General features: G+C 34.8%; 1 protein-coding gene across 5 annotated transcripts in view; it reads right to left on the bottom strand.

Moving 5' to 3' along the window:
• Positions 1 to 23,065, bottom strand: part of LOC136027286 (transducin-like enhancer protein 4) — a 128,501-nt gene that overhangs the window by 89,510 nt on the left and 15,926 nt on the right. For 2 of the 5 annotated variants that reach the window (XM_065704378.1, XM_065704380.1), the window contains exons 4-8: positions 22,513 to 22,557; positions 16,765 to 16,827; positions 13,358 to 13,432; positions 6,705 to 6,734; positions 3,420 to 3,549 (exon numbers count right to left, since the gene is read on the bottom strand). In XM_065704378.1, coding sequence (XP_065560450.1) covers positions 3,420 to 3,549; positions 6,705 to 6,734; positions 13,358 to 13,432; positions 16,765 to 16,827; positions 22,513 to 22,557 — 343 coding nt within the window. The remainder of the gene's footprint in view (positions 1 to 3,419; positions 3,550 to 6,704; positions 6,735 to 13,357; positions 13,433 to 16,764; positions 16,828 to 22,512; positions 22,558 to 23,065) is intronic. The other 3 variants (XM_065704381.1, XM_065704382.1, XM_065704379.1) reach the window with 2 other exon arrangements.

Below are 23,065 nucleotides of genomic sequence, written 5' to 3'. Positions count from 1 at the left end.
AAAGCATGGGCGCTCCGAAAAACGGAGGAAGATTTGCTAGATGTTTTCCAGAGAAATTGCCTACGGGTTGTTAGTTTGTCCTATGAAAGCTATGGTTCAATTCCACTTTCTAGGGCTATAATGAAAGAAAGGTTGAAATGGCTAGGGCAGGTTCTGTGGTATGAAGGATGACCGACGGCTAAAGACTGTCCTTTTCTGTCAACGGTCTATGACTAAACGGAAAGCCGGTCGTCCGCGGTTGGGGTGAGAGGATGTCGTAAAGAAAGATTTAAGGGAAATTGGGACTTCCTGGGAGGGTGTAAAGAGGGGGGCTTTGAATGGATTAGGATGGAGGAGGAGCGTATGTAGCTATGTTAGACTCAGGCGGCTTGATGCTGTGGTGAGTTGTTAGTAGTAGTAGTATGATTTAAAGTTCCTTTTTGAAAGAATTCAGATTAGCAGGAGGTGAACTAGACATGTCAAGAATAAAAACTATTACAATTAATAATTTCGTACAGGCATATTCTTCCAAGTTCCTGCTTGATATTACAGTTGCAGCAGCATAATTATGCTTGAAAAAAAATGGATATGGATTGCAAACTCAAGCACATTCCTTAAAATACCATTATATGCTGGAATTCCTTAAAATACATGATCATTTAACAATGCCAAAAAAAATCTTTCATTTTTAACTAAATTTGGATTACAAGCCACCCCTCTTCTATAGAAGATGCAATACTGATAGGAGATGCTCCTCTTTTGACTCTGACATTTAACCGAATGATAAGATTGGCGGAACAAAAGCCCATAACATGCGTTATTAAACTAATCGTCTTTTCCTCGGTATGGGTGGTCAAGATCCCAACTTGAACACAACCCCTCGGAGGTTGATTGCCGACATTAATTCTGGGACCGACAGATAGGCAATAGACTCAGGTATGTAGCCATTGAATCTATGTCTGATTTCAAATCTTGCATTATGTCTGAACCCACAAAAAGGCGTTATGTATATCTCCTAGACATTAATTAATCAGCAATGGGCAGGCGTAAATTAAAATCTGTTCACAAGGTATAACAGGGACTTGTTTGATTGTTTTGCTTTTCTTTTCGAATAGGACAAGGATTGTCTTGTTACTGCCCGTTAATGATAGCTATAAAATAACGACAAAAAAGGAAGTAGTCTAAATTGCTTATTTTCTTAGAATACGGCAGAGCTATAGATTGGAGAATAACAGTTTCTAGTAATGATAGTTTATGCTAAATCACGGATTGTGATCAGAGGTCTGGGCAGTCTTATGGGGGACAGAGGAGGCACATGCCTTGGGCACAGAAATTTTAGGGGTGCAAGTGATTTAGTAATTTTGATATTTTATTTTTTATACAAAAAAAATAAAGTAGAGGGCGCAGTTAATAGATAATAATAGCTAATAAATTATTAATTAGTTAACAATAAAAGTTAAAAAAGTAAAAACAATAATCAAATAATAACAATTAAAATATTTAATAATTATCAAATAATAAAGTATAAATAACTTATAATTGATTAATAGATTGGAAATAATTTTTTAATAAATTAAAATTTTGTTAAATTGGCCTGAAAATTCTGTGGGAAGGCTAAGTAAGATTTAGCCCTGGCACAAGAGAGGCCAGAACCGCAAATGACAGAGGTATCTAGCAAAAATTTCAGGAAGTAACATGCAACATAAAAATCGATACCTTTAGAACAGGGTTAGGCACCCGTAAAATTGCCGGTTTTCTGGCATTAAAACTGTTTTTGACCTCTAAAATCTTGCTCTTGAACCTCTAAAATCAACTCTTGCAGATTTACCCCTCTCAAACCACATGATTCAGATCTGGTAGAAACCATCCAGACTAACCCTAGACATTCATTGTTCACCAGACTACCTGATAGAATGTTTCTTTACAACAGTACAATAAATTCTATGGCTTTAAGGGACTTAACTAGAACTGAGAAGCCTAATTAAATAAACATCGATTTTTGGCAAACTATAGAAAAACGAATAACAGACCATGTCTAAAAGCCCTGTCAAAGAAGAAGAAAAATAGTATAAACTATTTCGTTTCCTTTCTCCTTCATACTACCCATCAGCCTAAGCACTTGGATGTCACATTTAGCTGTCTCACCAGTCTGGTGATCTCACATGACACATTAACTTTAATCCTTTTTAGATATTTTTTTATTATTTACACTTGATTGTTATTTTGCAAATATCCCTCTTGATGCATCAGTAAAATTATATCCTAGTTCGTACATAGGAAATCCCAATTTCTATACAGGCGGCAATAGCCTAAGCGTTTCTAGCTCGAATTAAATAAAAGGAAAAAACATGTTTTTTTTTTTCAAATGAAAATGAAAAGTGGCATTAAAAGCGAATAGAATTTGTTCTGTATGTGAGGAGAGCTGACCCCTCATACTCTTTAATCTAAGGTTTAAATTTTGTCCCAATTCTTTTAGAACAACCGCTCAGGCACCATTTCGATTGAAAAGAACAATAAAGTATTTTCCACAATATCATATTGCAGCCATCTAGTAAAGAGCAAAACAGTTCATAGTAACCGAAAACCAAAAATTTATTTTTCTTAACTAGCAGTTTTAGATGTTCTGTTGACGAGCTAGTTTTATTTGCATTCCATATAGTTTTGAAGGATCTTCTTTTTCGTTCACGCTTTACTCTGTTAACCGTTTCTTTAACTCTATGAATTTTTCTTTAGTATCAGCAGAGCATTGTATTTCATTGCTTTAATTCGAATCGGACACATAGCAGTTCAAACAATAAAGTAGACTAGATAAGATTCAAGTTCGAGATATAATTCATGGTTAAATAATTTAACCGGAGCGCCCATAGAATGTATCGGGGTTTCAGAACCCTTCCTCTTTAACTGGAGAATTTATAAAACTTTCCTTCTAAGGTCTGATATTTTCGCATAGTCCGCCACCCCCCAAAAAAATCCTGGGTATTAGCCGCATGATTTTCAATACATTGACTGGCTCAATTTTCGGAACAGTGGTATAAAATGGATCAAATTCAAACCGCGGTCAGAATCATTCCATGTTTAAACAACTACCTTAAATTTCTAGCACAACTGCAAGATAAACTTTATTTAACAAAACACAAAATCATATTGCACACACAAATGAAAAAAGTTGATTTTTTATTCCTTGCTTTTCCTGTCGCTACTAAGCCCTATTATTTGTTCAAATTTTTCGATAAAAAAGCTCCAACTGTTCATGCATACGAAAAACCTTGAACAGATCAAATTACGATCTTCACAATAGCCGAATCCATTACTCAAAACGGAAAGCCCTTTCCCCTTTTCATATTGAAATGTATCTCATTCCCCCTTCCCGTTCTCTATCAAATCAAATTCCACTAAAGAGAGACCCTCTAAGTAGCGGAGAAAATTATTAACAAGCTTACCTAATAAAGATGCAGCTGCTGCAGATGATGGGGGAAGACCTGGACCCCCTTGTAATCCAGGATGAGGGCCACCGAGCCCCAATGGCAATGGAGGTCCGGCGTGAGGAAGACCGCCGGCATGTAATTGTTGCTGAAATTAAAACGAGAAAAGTTAAGACAAACACAAGAAGGCCAAATAAATTAGTATAAGAAATAAGTAATAGATTTTAATATACAGTCAGAAAGTTATACCGCAATGCATTTCAAAAACATCGGGCGTTAAAACAAAACTGGACAGGGAAATTTTAACAAGTGTCTTCGTGAACTTCGTGAACATTTTACTAAGTAGTCGGTAAGGGCTACGGAAAAAGCCAGATATTTGGGTTGGACTGGGACGTGATTCCCAAAAATGGCTTAAAACTTTGGGTATATCTTGGGAGGACTCTAGTGCAGAAGACACTATAAACATAGTGAGATGGTTGATGGGTATTTACCAGTGTGAAGGCCATAGGGAGCTTAACGCTGCGATCAGTTTTAAGTGTTACTAATACAAAATTATGTATTTAAACTTGAATGTTACGATCGACATAGACCTTAAGACGTCCACACGGGGAAGGGGGGGGGGTCAGACCATTCACTTCCTTTTTCACTTGCCCCTTAAATGACCATATGACCATATTAAACGACCAAATTACGCTGGATGCAGCTTTTGGTAATCCTAGGGAGAAATATAACACTTTTTTGGCACAAAAGACCATTTTTCAAACGTTAGTCCCCCTCCCCCCAAACAAAATGAAAATTGTCCACTGGTTTGTACCATTCCGAAGAGACTTTGAATGGACCCCATAAAACTGATCAATGTCCCAAGAAGTTCTTTTGGGCCGAAGGACGTGATTATATTTGGCTGAAGGTTGCTTCTCAGCAATCAATTTTTATAGTTCAAAAAAAATATGCTAAACTAAAACTACACTGAAATTTTGTCAGTGGCAAAATATCAAAATAGTCTTTGACAATCCGTTCGGAAAACAGTTTACCTCCCAGTACTAACTAAGAAAATCTGAAATTATACTATTTTCCCGGCATTTCCTTACATTTCCCATATTATTCACCTATTTGTTCGTTTTTGCCCATTCACCCATTTCCGTGGAATATGTTATGTATATAGGAAATGTCTTTTGATTTTGAACGACAAAGTTTACTTTTTACGTAAGAAGAATTATCTGGTAATGGTAGAATGTCATCATTTTTTCAAATATGTCTTTGCGGCGCATCGTCTAAAGGAGAAAAGATTCAGACACTATGATACATTATTCAAGGAATGCATTGGAAGAGATTAAATTAATTATTCATTTAAAAATACGTAAATAGTGATATTTTAGACTGGGCCATCCTCAGTTTGAGCCCCCCACCATACTTTATCCAACTCATACAAAAGTAATAACAACATAAACAAATTTTATTGCAATTTGGAAATTCTTTTTTTTGACACCCCCCCCCCAAAAAAAAAGAAAATCCTAGATAAGGTCCTGTTTTTGAGGGTTAAACTTTTAATTTTGGCAACCCAAAGGCCAGGTTTTCTATAGGCTGCCGCTTCTTCCCGTGCCATGCTTCGATTTATAATCAATTTAAAGTGCAAGACACAATCATTCTTCGAAGCCTATTCCAACTTAAATATAAGAATATACGCTTAGAAAATCTTAATCATACTGAATAATATATTCGACAGTTTTCACAGTTAGGTGAACATCCATAAAAAGTTGAAACCTCATATCGAATTAATAGCTTGGAGCAGAAAAGGGACAGAACAATACAAAAGCCCTTCACGAAACACAATTGACTACAAAATTAAAAAAAATAAACATTTTTAAACTACACCAAGGTATTTCTACATGGAGAAGAATTTGGAAGGGGTGCACAAAAAAAAATGGAGTAACCTAGATGGTTGTTTTCTGGGTCACCAAAGATCTAAATAGCTACGAAGACCACACTACCTTTAGAAAAAATTAGAAAAAAAATAGGGAAAATTTCCTCAAGAGAGTGGAATTCAATTCAGTGAATATTTTGGCAAGGTGCAAGGTGCAAAAAAGGAATATTTTGGCTATGTGCAAGGGCAGTCCTCAAAATAGCGCAAGCAAAAATATAAAATAGAAGCTTATATTTAATATTATATTAAAATGCAAAATAAAAACTAAAAATGTTTTGGAAGATTTTTAAAACAGCCCTTGCATCATTACTTCAACGAAGTTCAACCAGGACTGATAGATATAGTGAGCTGAGATGATAAAATTCATTCAAACGAAATAAAAGTAATTAAATACACGCTTTCAAAGATAATCTTGCTTTTTTGGCAGCAAGCCTTAAAGACCTTTTCGTCACAGGTTCACTACTATTATCTATTGGTTTTTAAAAAAATATTTTGTTAGATCATTTTTAAATAAAATGGTGTATAAAGAATTAAATGAGCATTCCCCTAAGCCCCTATTAAAGAAATATTTGACTTATTATGAATCTAATTTCAGTTATTCAAAAACCACCTGTTTTATGCCCAAAGTATAACTAATGAATGAGGGTTTTTCAAAAAGTATTGTGTGACTCGCGTAATCGAAATACCCTGTCTAAGTATTCTTTATGTTGGTGTACGCGTTTTTTGAATTCTGACAGGTTCTGCCAACATAGGAATTGCCACAGTCACATGGTATTTGATATACCCTTCTTGAACGAGTAACTGGGGTTTTATCTTTACCAGTAATTTCCATCTTTCAGCTTCTTTTTTTATATTTCCATCTCACCTCACTATATCTATCAGTCCTGGTTGAACTTCGTTGATGCTAGAGCTGATGCTAGGGTCGAACTTGATGATGCTAGGGGTATTTTAAAAGTTTTTAAAAACATTTTTAGTTTTAAAGTTCATATTTTAATGTATGTTTCTTTTTTTTATATTTTTGCTAGTATGTGCTGAGGACGGCCCATGGACATAGGGCCGAAATATTCACTAAGTTGAATTCCATTGTCTTGAGAAAATTTTCCTTGTTGTTTTTAAGAGTGTTTCTTTGTTTGTCATCCAAGATCTCTACAAACACCTAAATATTTGCTACATCTGTTTTTAAATGATGTCAATAGGTCCCATCCCAGAGTGACAAAGAACGCAATTAGAGAAAAATTGGATAAAAAGCATTTTTTTTTTTCAAAAGATTATTTCAGAGCAAAGATTTACTTTATCTTCAAGCCAAGGCAAGCAAAACAAGGAGGGGTAGAAGTGCATGCGTTCGAACAACAAAGTGCTGAAATAAAAAATCAAATACTAACCAAAAGCCTTGGCAAATCTGCCCTTTGCTGCTGAAAGAGATAAATGGCAAAGATCAGCAAAATAAAAGAATTAGTAAGAGATACAAAGCCTAAATGCATATTAAAACTTAAATTAAAACCAAAAAGATACAACCGAACCGTCCATCACATCATAATAAATCCCAGAATAACAGAGTTTTTAAATAAACCATTTGTTCCTAACTTAGGAAGAATAGGGTCCATTAATTCATACTAGTCTATATGAATATCATTAGTTGGCACGCTGGGATTACAATCCCATGTTCTTCGGTTAAGGAGCTCCAGTCCTTATGTCACTGATTATTTGGCTTCGGACGGGGTTAGCGTTGTGACTCCGTACGCTCAGACAGAGTCAACCCATCTCCAAATGGGTAGCTGGAGAAATCTGGGAGAACACTAGAAGCGTCAGATGATTTGCCCTCAACCACGCACAGCATTCCCAGCCGAAGACAGAGAAATAGGAGGTGGTTAACTGAGCTGTGTAGACCCTTGTTCTGTACTTGAGGAAGTTTTTAGCTGTATCAATACAGATAATCTGCATCAATAGCTTATGGAGCTTGAATTCAAGGAAAAACATGAAGTTTTTCAAATAAAACCAAAGAGTCGTAAAAACTGAAAATGAGCAGAAATAATTATGAGGCATATCCCCCTCCACGACTCCCACCCGCGTCATATGTCTCTTTTTTTCCCTTCTTTTGACAATTTGTATCTTATTTAGCTAGATACCTAGTTTGAATTCCCAGCTTGCTTTATTTTTCTCTAATCTAAGTTTCATTAATAGCCATTTATTCTACTAGAGACAAGTTTGTTTCTCTGAATCTTTTTAACCGGCAATGGAACGTTTTTGTATTAGTTCGGAAATAACATGTCCTTCTTATTACATTTGTTTCTTGTTTGTCATGTTTAACTTTTTTGCAATCGCAATATAATAAAGAGATTTCCTTCTTTTCTGTTTTGTCCCCGCAATGAAATACCTCTGTTTGATTTCCCTCTCCTAAACTAAAAGTTTTCTACATTTCAATAACACCTCCAAAGTATTTCTTTCTTTTTTTAACAGGCTAGTTTGTTTGTTTTTTTTTTTTTTTTTTTTTTTTTTACTGAAAGAAGATAAATCTTCTCAAAATTTCTCCATCTTAGATATCAAACCGTTCTTTGTAATGAAAGGTAAGTAAAGAGCAACTCTTGTCAAAATCGAAGAAAAAAACGTGAAGAAAAGGACAGATCAGTGCTACCCATGCAAAAAGGCGATTTTCCTTGTTTTTAACGGTTGGGGCTGTAACTCTCCTGCGTGGCTTTTCAACGGTGGCGAGTCGAATGGTGCACTTTTAATTTCGATCTGATACGATTTCCGAGGGTTTTCAGACTATCTTTTGAAATTACCATAAATCTGTTTTCACAACAAAACTTCTACCATCATGGTTACAATTCCTCAATCAACTTCAAAGAGTAATTTTTGTCACCTGGAAATTTTTTTTTTCAAAAAGCGTTTTTTTAAATTTAGCCATGGTTCGTTCTTTACTAGATTACAGCTACAGCTGCAGCCATGATAACCAAACAGCTAAATTGGCGGGATTAAGAAACAATATATACCCTAAGAGTCATTACCATTAGACAATTTGCAGGATTTTAGAGGGGAAAACTGGCTATAAGTGATGCGATGTTTATGATTGACAACACTTTCACAAACTATCACAATGCAAAAGGGGAGGCTAATATGCCTATGTAACCCCACTGTCATTGGATCATCTTCTGGTTAAGCGTGTTAATTATACTGAAGGTATAAGCCCAATTTTAGGAGGAGGGGGTCAGGGAACCATTCTTGAAGTTAGTCCCCCCCTCCTACTAGCAAATTTTATGTTGGTCATTGGTTTTAACGTTGCTCTACCTTTCATTAAAAAAAATTGCTTTTATAAAATAAATTTAAAAGTTGATTTTAAATCTTAAGATATCTCAAAAAATTGCCTTCACAAAATGCTGCCTGAGCTATATACTATTCTCATTAAATAAAAAACCAGTAAGGTCAAGGACTGTGTAAATCTGGATAAAAACTATCAAAGTAGTTTTTTAGTAGTCTAAACGCTAGATAAAAGCTATTTAAGAATACAAGGAAGATAAAATTTAAAAATTACAGAACTAAGAACTAAATTTTCTCATTTGCACAAAAATTTCCTTTCGATCAAGCCAAGGAAATTTCAACTTTTTCTTTTTTTAGTAACTAATGACTAACTAACATCTGAGAACAAACACCTTCATATCTTATTCTATTTCACAAAAGGCGTTACGTAAAATTTCTTGCCTAATTCATACTTATTCAAGCCGGCATGTGCGAAGGGGATTTGGTTGCCTATAATACTGTGATTGTTAGGATCTAGCTTTGTCTCAAGATTATCCCCAAATGGGTTTTATGATGGTTATACAACTGTCTTGTTTCTTCTCTACTGTCTTGTATTCTTACATACCCCCTTTTGTTAATAGGTTGTGTCTCTCCTCTGCTCACTCATTAATAAATATGGAAAATGAGACGTTCGTACCCAAATTATCTTTGTCGTGTCGTTAAGGCCTCAAAAAAATCTTTGTAATGAGAAATCTTTCACTATTCCCCGATGGACAGCTCAACGGCCATGTACACACAGCAAGGAATAGAAGGAAGAGCTCCTCCTCTATTCCCAGGAAAACTCAAGTTTCTCTAAAGGTACCCAAAAGTGCACATAAGGTACCCAAGATTTGTTTTCAGCGTAAGATCATTATATTGTCTTTTTTTCTACAGTCAGTTTTTTTAGCTCTATATATATATCTATATATATAAAAATAAGTTGTCTGTGGATGGATGGATGGATGTGTCAGGTGACGTCACCTGAAAAAACTGGATTAGGTGACGTCAAAACTGAAAAAACTAAAAAAAGGCAAAAACTACAAAAAAAACTAAAAACTAATAAAAAAAATAAAAAAGCTAAAAAACTAAAAAAACTATAAAGGTAAAAACCAATAAAAAACTAAAAAAAAAACTGAAAAAACTAAAAAAAGGCAAAAACTACAAAAAAAAACTAAAAACTAATAAAAAAAGTAAAAAAGCTAAAAAACTAAAAAAACTAAAAAAACTAAAAAAAGGTAAAAAACTAAAAAAAATAAAAAATAAAAAAAAACTAAAAAAAAGGAAAAAACTGAAAAATAAGCTAAAATAAAGGTAAAAACCAATAAAAAACTAAAAAAAAAAGGAAAAAACTAATAAATGACGACACTCAAAGAGAAAGCGACCAGGACAAAAGGAATGTTCGATTAGCAATCAACAAAGCACCGGGACACAGGGAGTATAAATGACGACCAGGACATAAGTAAAAAAAAAAAAAACTATCTATATATATAAAAATAAGTTGTCTGTGGATCTGTGGATCGTGGATCAGGTGACGTCACCTGAAAAAACTGGATCAGGTGACGTCAAAACTGAAAAAACTAAAAAAAGGCAAAAACTACAAAAAAAACTAAAAACTAATAAAAAAAATAAAAAAGCTAAAAAACTAAAAAAACTAAAAAAAGGCAAAAACTACAAAAAAAACTAAAAACTAATAAAAAAGCTAAAAAACTAAAAAAACTAAAAAAAAGGCAAAAACTACAAAAAAACTAAAAACTAATAAAAAAAATAAAAAAGCTAAAAAACTAAAAAAACTAAAAAAACTAAAAAAAGGTAAAAAACTAAAAAAACTAAAAACTAAAAAAAAACTAAAAAAGGTAAAAACTAAAAGAACTAAAAAAGAAAAAAATAAATGACGACACTCAAAGAGAAAGCGACCAGGACAAAAGGAATGTTCGATTAGCAATCAACAAAGCACCGGGACACAGGGAGTATAAATGACGACCAGGACACAAGTAAAAAAAAAAATTAACAAAACTAAAAAGAAGGTAAAAACTACAAAAAAACTAAAAAGAAAAAAAAACTAAAAACTAATAAAAAAACTAAAAAATCTAAAAATCTAAATAAACTAAAAAAGAAAAAAAAAGGAAAAAAATAAAGGAGAAAAACAAAACTAAAAAACGAATGTATATACAGACCGGTACACCGGGATACAAATGACGACCGGGACACAGGGAATATAAATAACGACCGGGACACAGGGACACAACTACAACGGGGACACCGGGGGAATCAATTTTAGCAACCGTTATTTCTTGAAATAATGTTTGCTATTCGAGTTTTAATATGCAAATACGCTTTAAAATACTACTACAAAAGCCAAATGTAGCATACTAAAATACTGTTATGAAGGCTGATGCAAAAAAAAAACTAGCTGTTAACTAATCAATGCACAGAAAATATCACTTCAACAGAAATATTCAGAAGTCCAAAAATTAAATCCACTTCAGACTTGTAGACAACTATTCCATTTTGGTAAGATCAAGCTGGGTCGAACAGTAAACGACAGAAGGTCCTAGCCACGCGCAAAAACAGCGATCCCCCTCCCCAGGAGCTACGCAACTTCTTCTATCCTTCCTAATAACTCTCAAATAAATCGTTTGCGTTTTGCTATCATGATGAATCTTTCCCATCTCTTGAAAATGAGTTTGTGTGTAGGTTACTTGTAGAAATGCAAATTAAAACTAGTACAAGGTTAGAGCACCCATACGATTAATTCGTTTAATGTTAAAAGAATTTAATTTTCGGTTTTATAAAACCAATTTACGGAATTATTGTTTCCAGCTCTAGTATAAACTTAACTGCCATAAACTATCAGCTAGGATTTCTTGGAACAATTACCGGTTAAGTAGTTTTACCATTGGTCGGTTGTTCTTGTGCACCGCCTCCTACAATCCTATGAGATTTATACGTCCTTTTGGTCTTTACTATTTACTATTTTTATAATATTTTCCTTATGTTCCTTTCTTTGGGAAGGTATATGTACATAACACGATTAAGTACTGCATGTTTGCAAGGATTTATACTCTGTTGCAAATTGATCAAGGCTGCAAAAAAGGACGATTGATTTCGAAGGTAGGTTTAGAAGCCAACTCTCTGTTTCTCTTGTTTGAAGTACCAAATTTCAAAATATTTAAGATTATATGTCATATGGACAATAAAAAATTAAACAGAAAATTGTTAAGTAACACATAGCAGACATTAAAACTACTAATCTCCATATCGACTTTACTTCAGCACTTGTTCTATAGCATTACTTGTTCCATCACTATAATTGAATCCGAAAAGAGAATAAATCATATGATTTCCGACATGAAAATTACCAGCGGGAATCCACCTTTAATTTGATACCATAACAAATACATTAATTATCAGGGAACCAGTTAACAATTACTAATGCTCTGTTGAGCATTTAATGGCTTGAAAAAAGTGATGAATTACACTCCTGTGTTGAATAAAAGATTGGAACTATTAACTTAGTGCGTTAAAGCGGAAGATGCGAGAAGGATTGTTTCATCAATAGCTTATTAATCATCAGTCATTTACAGTTCAGCAAGGTTACTTAATATTGGCAGTCACGAAGACAGATGTTCACAATAATTCCTATATTTTTCAATATTTCCCAAACATTTTGCCGATCTTCACGTTTTGTTTTTAGCAACTCGTATCCCTTACCTAATATCCCTACTTTCGTGTCTGTGTTGGTGCCTTAAGAAGCTGGGAAAGGATTTAAAGGCATGTGACTTGAACAGTGCCCAGGGACCTCTCCTGGTAAAGTTTTTGTGATTGTTTTTAGTAAATAATACCTACTTAAACAAAATCAATACAAAGCGAAGAAAGTGTATTTTCGATAATAACTGGCGATTTCATCTCATAAAAATAAATTTTCCCAATACTTGCAGAACACAAGAACATATTTTTTGAGGGGCATATTTCCAGAGACAAAGCAAAAAACAAGCGAATTACATGACAAATTTTGTTAGCTGTAAACAAACTGCATTTACAGTTTAAGGGGGGAGGAGGCTACGACCAGCACGTCCTTCATCTTGCGTAAGTGGCTGCCCTTGGGCAAATGTCCCATGTTAGCGGACATGTCCCATGCCAGGTGTTTTCAATGTGCAGAATTCATTTTGATTTAGGACTGTCGTATCGGTGACACATATTTGGAACAAAAGGGTCCTAATCGATTCGCGGTTCTTGAATTGTCACAAATTTGAAACAAAAGACTTTTTGTGCGCTTCTTTACACCGAAAGTGCTTAATGTAGCTCTTGTTGCATGCAAACATGAGGGAATCCTCTCTAAGAAACATTTATGAAAATTTTGACGAAGAATAAAAACTCATTAACGTATCTGAGTCGAAAAATACATCTTTCCGAATACCCACCCACCCCCCCCCCCCAAAAAAAAAAAAAAATCACCCTTTTATCTTCCTTACAGACATTGACTACGTGAATCTACTGAAACAATTACCAATATGAAATGGTAAGCGTCAGCAAATGTAACCGGCGGCAAATTATCTCCTGCAAGGCTGTAAGGTGGCACTGCAACTTACACTAGAAGAAAAACGTAGTATAACCCTTTGCTTTCGGACATCATGATCTTTACTAAGACTATAAATTGTTTACGCTTTCTACACATTATTTCGTTTCCTAAATGTTTATTTTATGATGGGCTATAAAAAAAATAGGCTTTTTTATTTATTTACAATGGGAATTATAAACTTACCCCAAGAACCGCATTTAATTCTGTCATTGTTACTTGCTTCGCTCTCTCCACTGCAGTTGCTACTTGTTGTTGGTGCTGGAAAAAAATATGCTTCTTGGAAATTTACATAATAAAGAAAAGAAAAACAACCAACAGTCGTAAAATTCAGCTTCTGTAGACCGCGGCATAAGTCAAGTGTTCAAAACTTCAACGATTTACACTAACATTTTATATCGACAAAAAAGTTATCATTCAGTAAAATAAATAGTCATTCTGTTACTTATTTATAACAACTTTTAAAATATATTACTGAGTTAAAAAAGTCTAGACTATTCAACAAAGATGTTAAAGCAGCAGACCTTCGATTTCTCAACTAATTCCGTGAGCATGGAAAGTGAATAAAAAAAAGGGTAAAATTCTAGTTAATTGACTTCTTGCTATCTCAGAAAGGGTTTAGGTTATGAAAATGAAATTTTAAGGGATGAATCTGCAGACTAAAGTATGTCCCGGGAAGGTATTTTGAAGCAACTACCTCTACTCCTTCTCCCTCTAGAGGGCCCTGACCTTTGATGACCTTTAAAAATACGTGTGTTATAAAAGTGAAACCTTGTAAAATAGATCTTCTGCTTAATTGAAGTACAACAAAATTGTTTTCAGCTTCATAACTTTGCTCAATTCCATTTCATAAGGTTTTAAAGATTTGCAAATACATTTCCTAAATTTTGAAAAAATATTGATATGGGTCAAGATTCTACTCAAATAACAGGAATTGCATTTTCAGAACTAATGACAGAGAAAAAGCAACTAGTAACTGAAAATTAAGGTAAAGTGTTGTTTTGTCAAAATTTCAATAGGCATAGACCTGTCATGTAGGCAAATTTCAGGGCCCTCTAGAGGAAGAAGGAGTGGAGGTAGGTACTATAAAATACCTGCCCAGGACATACTTTAGCCTGTAAAACCATCCCTCAAAGTTTCATTTTCCTAACCTAAACCCTTTCCGAGATAGCAAGAAGTCAATTAACTAGAATTTTACCAAAAAAATTCTAAAGATCTTGGGATTCAAATAGAGCAGGAAAAAAGATTGGACCAAATAATGTAGATTACTTAGTTTGAGGGTGGCCTTTGAAAATGTCACAAAACCCCATTTCAACTACCATTGTCAATTTGGATAGGAAGAGACTCGTCTCAAGAGAAGCAGATCTTAGACAAAATGTTGATTCTCCTGAAACACTTGGACCTCTTCCATTAAAATTTTAAACTTTTTTGAACCATGTGATCAAATTTTGTTAATTCTATAAAATCTTAATTAATAGCCGAATAAGCCTCATTTTTGAAGGCAGTGGGAAGGATTTTATCTTTTTCATATGTTTCTCAAATTTGGGCATATACTTGAAAGTATCACTTTAGCCGCTCCCAAAACCTCGGGCCCACAAATTTTCCAAGTAGCTTCAGCGGAAGCACATATACGCATCCTGTGGCCGTAAAGCTAAGCTGGAAAATATTTACTATGTATGATTTTGTCTATGCATTATTTAATGTCTAATCGTTAGGTCCATGAGTCAGCAAAATGATGAGCAAGAGAGATTCAAAAGAATTTAGTCAATCGGAACATAGACTATAGCGAAAGTTATCCAAAGAAAATTTGGGGTAAAAAACTTGCCACTGGGAAATCCAAACCCACGATATTTGGAGTTCCATCATTAATTTTATTTTGGGATTTCAAGCTTGTCTATTAAATTCCACCAGCTTAAGCTGAGGTCAGGAACGTATCCAGGATTTTGATTGGGGTACAAAAACGCATGGAAATTTGTTGGTACGCATATTTGTTACGTTTTAATCATTAGGACAAAAAATAAGGGATGGGGGGGTTAACCCTTCCCCCTGAATGGAAAATTTGCAAGAAATACGAACAGTTTTTTTTTCTTATTTCACTGCCGAAATAACTTTCCTTCATAGTTTACAACCCCTATCCATTGAAACCTCATATTTATCCCTGCAACATGTATATGCAACATGTCATACTTAAAATGGTCAGGTTTTCCGAATACCTAAAACGACTTCTCTAGACAAACCTGAAAACTAACCATGCCTTTATTTTTGCAGGAGCTGTAAGGCAAAAAAACTGGAAAAAAACATATGCTACTTGAGTTTTGCTCTTACCAGTTAAAATTGCTTTCACTTGCTTGCAGGGTTAATTTTCCCAAAAATGCATACATTTTTTATGTTAACTCATGACAAAAAATACTCGGTACTTTTCCGATAGCCAGTACACACTCGAGAATTCGGATCTAAATGTACGGGATTGAAACAACTGAGACGTTTGGGATATATATAGGATATATAATTTGGACTGTATATTTACATATTAGGCGGGGGGGGGGTAAATATACCGGGGCTGCATGCAAAATGTAACCTAACCAAGATACCAGCTAAATATGTATTAAGATATAGCTGCAATGTAGCCGAAGCTAATTGTCTCCGTATACCAACAGAAATAAAGCGGTTACTGTCTTGATTTTATAGATCCAAATTCTCGAGTGTGTACTGGTTAACAGATATCAAGTATTCAAGCTTTAAAGAGTACATAAAAAAGACCAATAAAAAAAATTTTGCATTCCACTTTCCTTTATATAATGGTTGGAATATCTATAAGGATAGCCTAGACGGGTCCAAAATCAGCTGTAAAGGCTAAATGTGTGCGTATGCATAAATTCTGCTTTGTATTATAAGTTTGCTGGAACGGGGAGGAAACGACAGAACATGGATTTAGCCTCTTCTAGTCACCCTATCTATGTCAATGTAGTGAATCAGCAAAATGCAGCCAAGATCTTAAACTCAGAAATGGATCCAACATAAACCGTATTTTCCCAAGTTTCAACTTTTAATTAGCCCACAATTTAACCACAAATTCAACCAAATATCATTTACTTTTAGTAACCACTACGCTCTAGTAACTACAACATATGCTGGTGAAGCCAGGAAGGCATCGTTTATCTTTAAGCCTATGATCTCATATGTTCTTTATTTTATAATTGTATGAACGACAGTTAAAAGGGGACGTAGAACAGAATTTCCCTCGCTCAAAACAATAGGGTCAGTACTTGTGTAGAGAACCGATAAGGATAATCCTATACAAGTATGTGGTACCACCCCACTTCAAGAATGTTCACCATTTTCATATGATACGTAGCATTTAGCTTCGGATTAAATACTGACTAATCACCAAAACCCTATCTAGATACACCCCCTCCCCCACTGAAAAAAACAAAGATTTCTTTAAAATATACTAAGGCAATAGTTTTCATTGTATAACTTATCAAATTAAGATATAACGAATTGATCACTGCTCATCGATTATCAAATACATGAAAAGAATTGCAAACTTAAAAACTACCTAAGATTATTGGTTAATTGATAGACAGACTTACCTCTTGTGATAAAAATGGTAAAACTTGAGCAATTATTGCATTTAATCTCTTCGCTATTTCTGTCTAAAAAATAAAAACAAATTAATGAATGGAAGGATTTTGCACAAAAGAATCAAGGTCCTAGATTCACTTTGAATATTAAAAACATACAAGAGTACAACTGCACAAACATGGAGATCTACCTCAGAGTAGATTCATCGTGGAAAGAGTTAAAGGAAGCTATTAACAAAATTCTATTATGTAAAAATATAACAATCCATGAAAATATAATGAATATGGAAATACAACTACATCTTTTCTTCAGAAACACGAGAATCCCCGAAATTTTTTTAATAATCCCCCGCTCCAAAGTTCAGAATATTGACCAATAAAATTAGTTTTGTATTCCTAAATTCTCAACTAATAACTTGTTTTTAGATAATGACAACGTGAAACACGTCAATGCTTGTTAAGGATCTTACAAGGGTAATTTTTTTCGGAGAGAGAGGGGTGGGAGGTAATTTAATTAAAATAGAAGACGAATGATATAATAACTAAAAAATAATATATTTTTTGATGATAATCTGGCGACGCTCGAGCCGGGATTCTATAGTTACTACGTATGTAAGTGTCTAGATAGATACAGTATTTAGCAAGACAGCCAGCATAATAAATTAATATTTAAATTTGAGACAAGCTTAAAACAATACTGATTTACAGAAAGGCCGTACCCAAGGAGGTTAGCGGGTTAGGCCCCAGTCCCTTGAAATTTTTGTCTGAATTATAAAAACGTAATAAAATGCATACAAACACATTTTTGATGCATTTTTTTAAGTTTTTGTGCCCCCCCCCCCCCTCCCCGAACAAAAATCTTGGATACGGCCTTGACTTACGGAAACTTACTTCAACAGATCTTTTTGACAAAATTGCTTCAAAACAGTTTGTTGTCTTAAACATAGCCTAATCCTTATTTCTTCTTTTTATGGCACTTGGTATTAACCAAGTGACATATAGCAGTCGCCAATTCTGTCGGTCTGTCTGTCGGTCTGTCGGTCCCGGTTTTGTTACTTTAGGCACTTCCAGGTAAGCTAGGACGATGAAATTTGGCAAGCGTATCAGGGACCGGACCAGATTAAATTAGAAATAGTCGTTTTCCCGATTTGACCATCTGGGGGGGGGGAGTGGGGAACCGGTTAATTCGCAGAAAATAGAAAAAATGAAGTATTTTTAACTTATCAGCGGGTGATTGGATCTTAATGAAAGTTGATGTTTGGAATGATATTGTGTCTCAGAGCTCTTATTTTAAACCCGACCGGATCTGGTGACATTGGGGGGGGAGTTGGGAGGGAGAAACCTAAAAATTGGAAAACACTTAGAGTGGAGGGATCGGGATGAAACTTGGTGGAAAAAAAACACGAGTCCTATATACATGATTGACATAACCAGAACGGATCCGCTCTCTTTGGGGTAGTTGGGGGGGGGGGGTTAATTCTGAAAAATTAGAAAAAATGAGGTATTTTTAACTTACGAACGGGTGATTGGATCTCCATGAAATTTGATTTTTAGAAGGATATCGTGTCTCAAAGCTCTTATTTTAAATCCTGACCGGATCTGGTGACATTGGGGGAAGTTTGGGGTGGGGAGACCTAAAATGATGGGAAACGCTTAGATTGGAGGGATTGGGATGAAACTTGGTTGGAAAAATAAGCAGAAGTCTTGCATACGTGATTTACACAATTGGAACGGATCCGCTCAATTGCGGGGGGGGGGGGTAATTCTGAAAAATAAGAAAAATGACGTATTTTTAACTTACGAAGGAGTGATCGGATCTTCATGAAACTTCCTATTTAGAAGGACCTCGTAACTCCGATATCTTATTTTAAATCTCAACCGGATCAAGCGTAATTGGGGGGGGGGCAGTTGGGGGGACCGGAAATCTTAGAAAATACTTAAAGCGGTGAGATCAGGATGAAACTGCATGGGAAGAATAGAAACCTGTCTAAGATACGTGACTGACATAACTGGACCGGATCTGCTCTCTTTGGTGGAATTGGGGGGGGGGGGTAATTTTGAAAATTGAGGTATGTGTAACTTACGAAAGGGTGACCAGATCTTAATGAAATTTGATATTTAGAAGGATCTTGTGCTTTAAAGTTCTAATTTCAAATTCCGATCAGATCCTGTGACATTCGGGGGAGTTGGAGGGGGGAACCGGAATTCTTGTAAAACATGAAAATTGGAATATTTATATCTTACGAATAGATGATCGGATCGTAATGAAATTTGATTTTTAGAAGGAATTCATGTCTCAGAGCTCTTATTTCAAATCCCGACCAGATCTTTTGACATTGTGGGGATTTGGAGGGGGAAATCTTGGAAAAACACTTGGAGTGTAGGAATCGGGATGAAGCTTGGTGGATAGAATAAACAAATGTCCTTGATACGTGATTGACAGAATCGTACTGGATTCGCTCTCTTTGGGGGAGTTGGGGGGAGGGGTTCAGTGATTTGGCGAGTTCGGTGCTTCTGGACGTGCTAGGGCGATGAAAATTGGTAGGAGTGTCAGGGAGCTGCACAATTTGACTTGATAAAGTCGTTTTCCCAGATTCGACCATCTGGGGGGCAAAAGGGAGAGGAAAAATTAGAAAAAATTAGGTATTTATAACTTACGAGTGGGTGATCGGATCTTAATGAATTTTGATATTTAGAAGGACTTTGTGACTCAGAGCTCTTATTTTAAATCTTGACCGGCATTAAGCCTCTTATTTTCCTTTTTAAATCAATCTATTGATTTATAGAATTTTGTTAGAGCTCATACCATATGATCTCTTGGCTCTTAGCTCTTCTCGCCTCGTCACAAGTGCCATATGAGCTCTTAGCTCTTGTTTTTTAATGAGAGCCAAGCAAACAATACAACCTTAGAACAATTAGAGGTTATGGGAGAATTAATCAACAGAAAGGAATAAATTGAAAACAAAACTATCAAAAGAACAAAAAAAGTAACCAGCTGAATTGCTTTGTTCAATTGTCTTCGTGGACTCGGTACTATACTATCTTCTTTTATGCACATTATAGGAACACCCATAAATAGCAATACACCAGGTATTTTGTTGATCTCTCACTTTTTATCGGGAGCAAATATGCTATGGAGGATTGACTTAAATTGGAAATAAAATCTATCTTAATAATTATGTTTGATCAAAACGAAACAACACGTGTTCAATTACGAACTCAGTTCTATTTTGGGAGCGTATTGTTTTGTAGCAATTTTGTATTGTATTAAGCTGGATAAACAAATCAAAATCACCCAATAAAAAAAAGAACAGATCTTTTGCAATTTGAAATACCAGATACAGATCTGTATCTGCAATATTTTTTCATGTCAATAACAAATTAAGAAAAATATAATTGACATTACATCACTAACAAGGCTCCTCCCTTAGATTTTTAGTCAAGTCTCATTAATGATAAAGCACGACTTGATACTGTATTTCAATGAGAAAAAGTCAAACATACAAAAGCAATGTTTCTGGAAGCAAACTCACTGATATACCCAAAATATGATAACAAAACCAACAGACATTTTAAAAACAATTTTTTTCACATAAGTAAAGAGCAATATTAAGACTTCAAACGAGCCTTTTATCCTGTATATAACGGGGGCTACCACCCCCTCACTCCCAATCCTTATACTAAAGTTCACTTTTTAAAGTAAATGGTAGCAAATTTTCTAATACAGGAACAATGTGATAAGTACAACAAAATTCAACTATTTATTGCTCCCTACAGGTATATGTTTTGAAAAGCAATCAGTAAATAGAACATTTACAATCTCAACTAGCTATATTTTTTTGCACTCTAAAGTGTTTTCAATTGAACATTAGTTAAACCGAATAGGATAATTTCTTGAACATTGATATTGCTTTTTACTACCATTAAAAATTTGTTTTTTATTTATCCACTGTAAAAACGGTCTATAATAACATTCCATTTTGTATAGAGTTTAAGAACACATGTAAACTGGCAGAGGTATGGCCTCTGAAGCTGGGTAGGTACATAAAGTTTTTCCGTACTTGTCTATTATAGCGATCACGCTCAAGAAGTGAATTTAGGTTTATCCTAGTGCAATATACCAAAATATAATGAAAATATAATACTTTAGTAAAAAAAAATTATGGAAACTACATCAGAGAATTATGAAAAGCAGGCAACCCAGAACGCATTACATACCCAGTACCGTTTTTATGGCACTTGGTATTAACCAAGTGACATAGCGATCGCAAATTCTGTCGGTCTGTCTGTCTGTCTGTCCCGGTTTTGCTAGTTTAGGCACTTCCAGATGAGCTAGGACGATGAAATTTGGAGGAGATATCAGGAACCAGGCCAGATTAAACTAGAAATAGTCTTTTCCTCGATTCGACCATCTGGAGGGGGGGGGGTAATTCGGAAAATTTTGAAGAAAAAAAAGAAGTATTTTTAACTTACGAACGGGTGATCGGATCTTAATGAAATTTCATATTTATAAGGAACTCGTAACTCAGATCTTTTATTTTAAATCCCGACTGGATCCAGTGTCATTGGGGGATCTGGGGGGGGGACGGGAAATATTGGAAAACGTTTAGAGTGGGGAGATCGGGATGAAACTTGGTGGGTAGAATGAGCAAATGTCGTAGATAAGTGATTGACGTAACCGGACTGGATCTGCTCTCTTTGGGGGAGTTTGGGAGGGATCCAGTGCTTTGGCGAGTTTGGTGCTTCTGGATGTGCTAGGACGATGAAATTGGTAGGCGTCTCAGGGACCTGCAAAAATTAACTTGAGGAAGTTGTTTTCCCCGATTCGACCATCTGAGGGGGGGGGTTGAAAGGAGAGGAAAAATTAGAAAAAAATGGCATTAAGCCTCTGATTTTCCTTTTAAATCAATCTATTGTTTCTTATAATTTTGCTAGAGCTCATGCCATATGAGCTCTTGGCACTTCCGACCTCGTCACAAGTGCCATATGAGCTCTTGGCTCTTGTTTCTATAGTTATAAAATAATTGAGTATCTTAGTGTCAGCTAGAACGCTAGAACGTTGATTCTCTAACGATTATTAACTTGTCGACAAATCTAGGGCTACACACTAAAAAATTCACTTTGTAAAAATGAAATATTTCATCACTTAGAACTTGAATTTTCCCCGCCACAAGGCGAATATTGATTCATACATGAATGGCTATCAGTAATATTTCACCCCTGAAAACATGCATCTTCATGCACGTTTTATCTTAAAACATGCGTTTGCACCATATATGCGTCCCAGAAAAGGCAATCCCCATAAAATCTATGAAGTTGTGAGAAATAGTCTATGCATGTACGCCAAAAGCTCTGTATGATCCTAATTTCAACATTAAATGCTAATTTATATTTGTTTAAGGTTTCATTTCTTCGCTTGTAGTAGTTCCTCTGTTCCAAGTTTGACTCCTTATTTAAGCTAGTTTTTGCTCGTTTTCCAATTTGAAATTCGGTTTCAACTTTTCGAGAAAAAAAATTTAAACTTAAATTACGGTTTTTAAGTTAATTACATTATTTGCGCTAATTTATATTAAAATAATATACGAAACGCAAACGCGAATAAAAATAAACAAAGGGACGTTCGAGAAGCCGAGGACTAAACATTTATACCTAATTCCCTTCATTAATACACCTAATTGGAAGAATGTCAGAAAAAAATACAGACGCTAAGGTATTTTCTGCGAGTAAATAAACTACGGAATAGTAAATTATTTTTACCTGTTTGTGCATTTCGACATTTAATCCGTATGACATTTCATAGTACTGGAAGAGAAAAAAAAAGAGTAGCATTAGAATTTAAAGTAACATGTGTAGGCACTGGCATCCAATCATAAAATATTCTCTTTCACTAAAAGGTTTTGAGCTAAACATACCAAATTTGGCAATTGTACCAATTGTTGCCGTCTGCGAGATTATATTGTTGTATATTGTTCCTCTTTTTCTCTACAACCTTATAACTTCAAACTGCAATTGCTCAAAACAGGTTGGAAGAGAATATATTTTTTGCCCCTATTAAGAAAGAAATACCAAGAAATATTCTTAAAAAGAACTATGTAAAACTAATTTTTTATTCCTTTTCATGTATAATAGGACAAATGACTGATCAGTAAAAAAAAGTATAGAGTGCAGCTTCTATTTTCTTAAAGTTAAAGTACAAACCTCTTCAAATTAATTTATTAAATATATTGTTACATTTTCAATGACTGCTGAGTACACAAAACACTCATCGGAGAAAACTAAATAGCAACAGTTTGACAGAAAAAGTCGAAAA

Source organism: Artemia franciscana, chromosome 5 (assembly GCF_032884065.1).
Source record: "Artemia franciscana chromosome 5, ASM3288406v1, whole genome shotgun sequence".
In the NCBI taxonomy this organism is placed as follows: domain Eukaryota; kingdom Metazoa; phylum Arthropoda; class Branchiopoda; order Anostraca; family Artemiidae; genus Artemia; species Artemia franciscana.
Note: the sequence above shows the minus strand (reverse complement) of the source record. Positions and strands in the feature narration are given on the sequence as shown.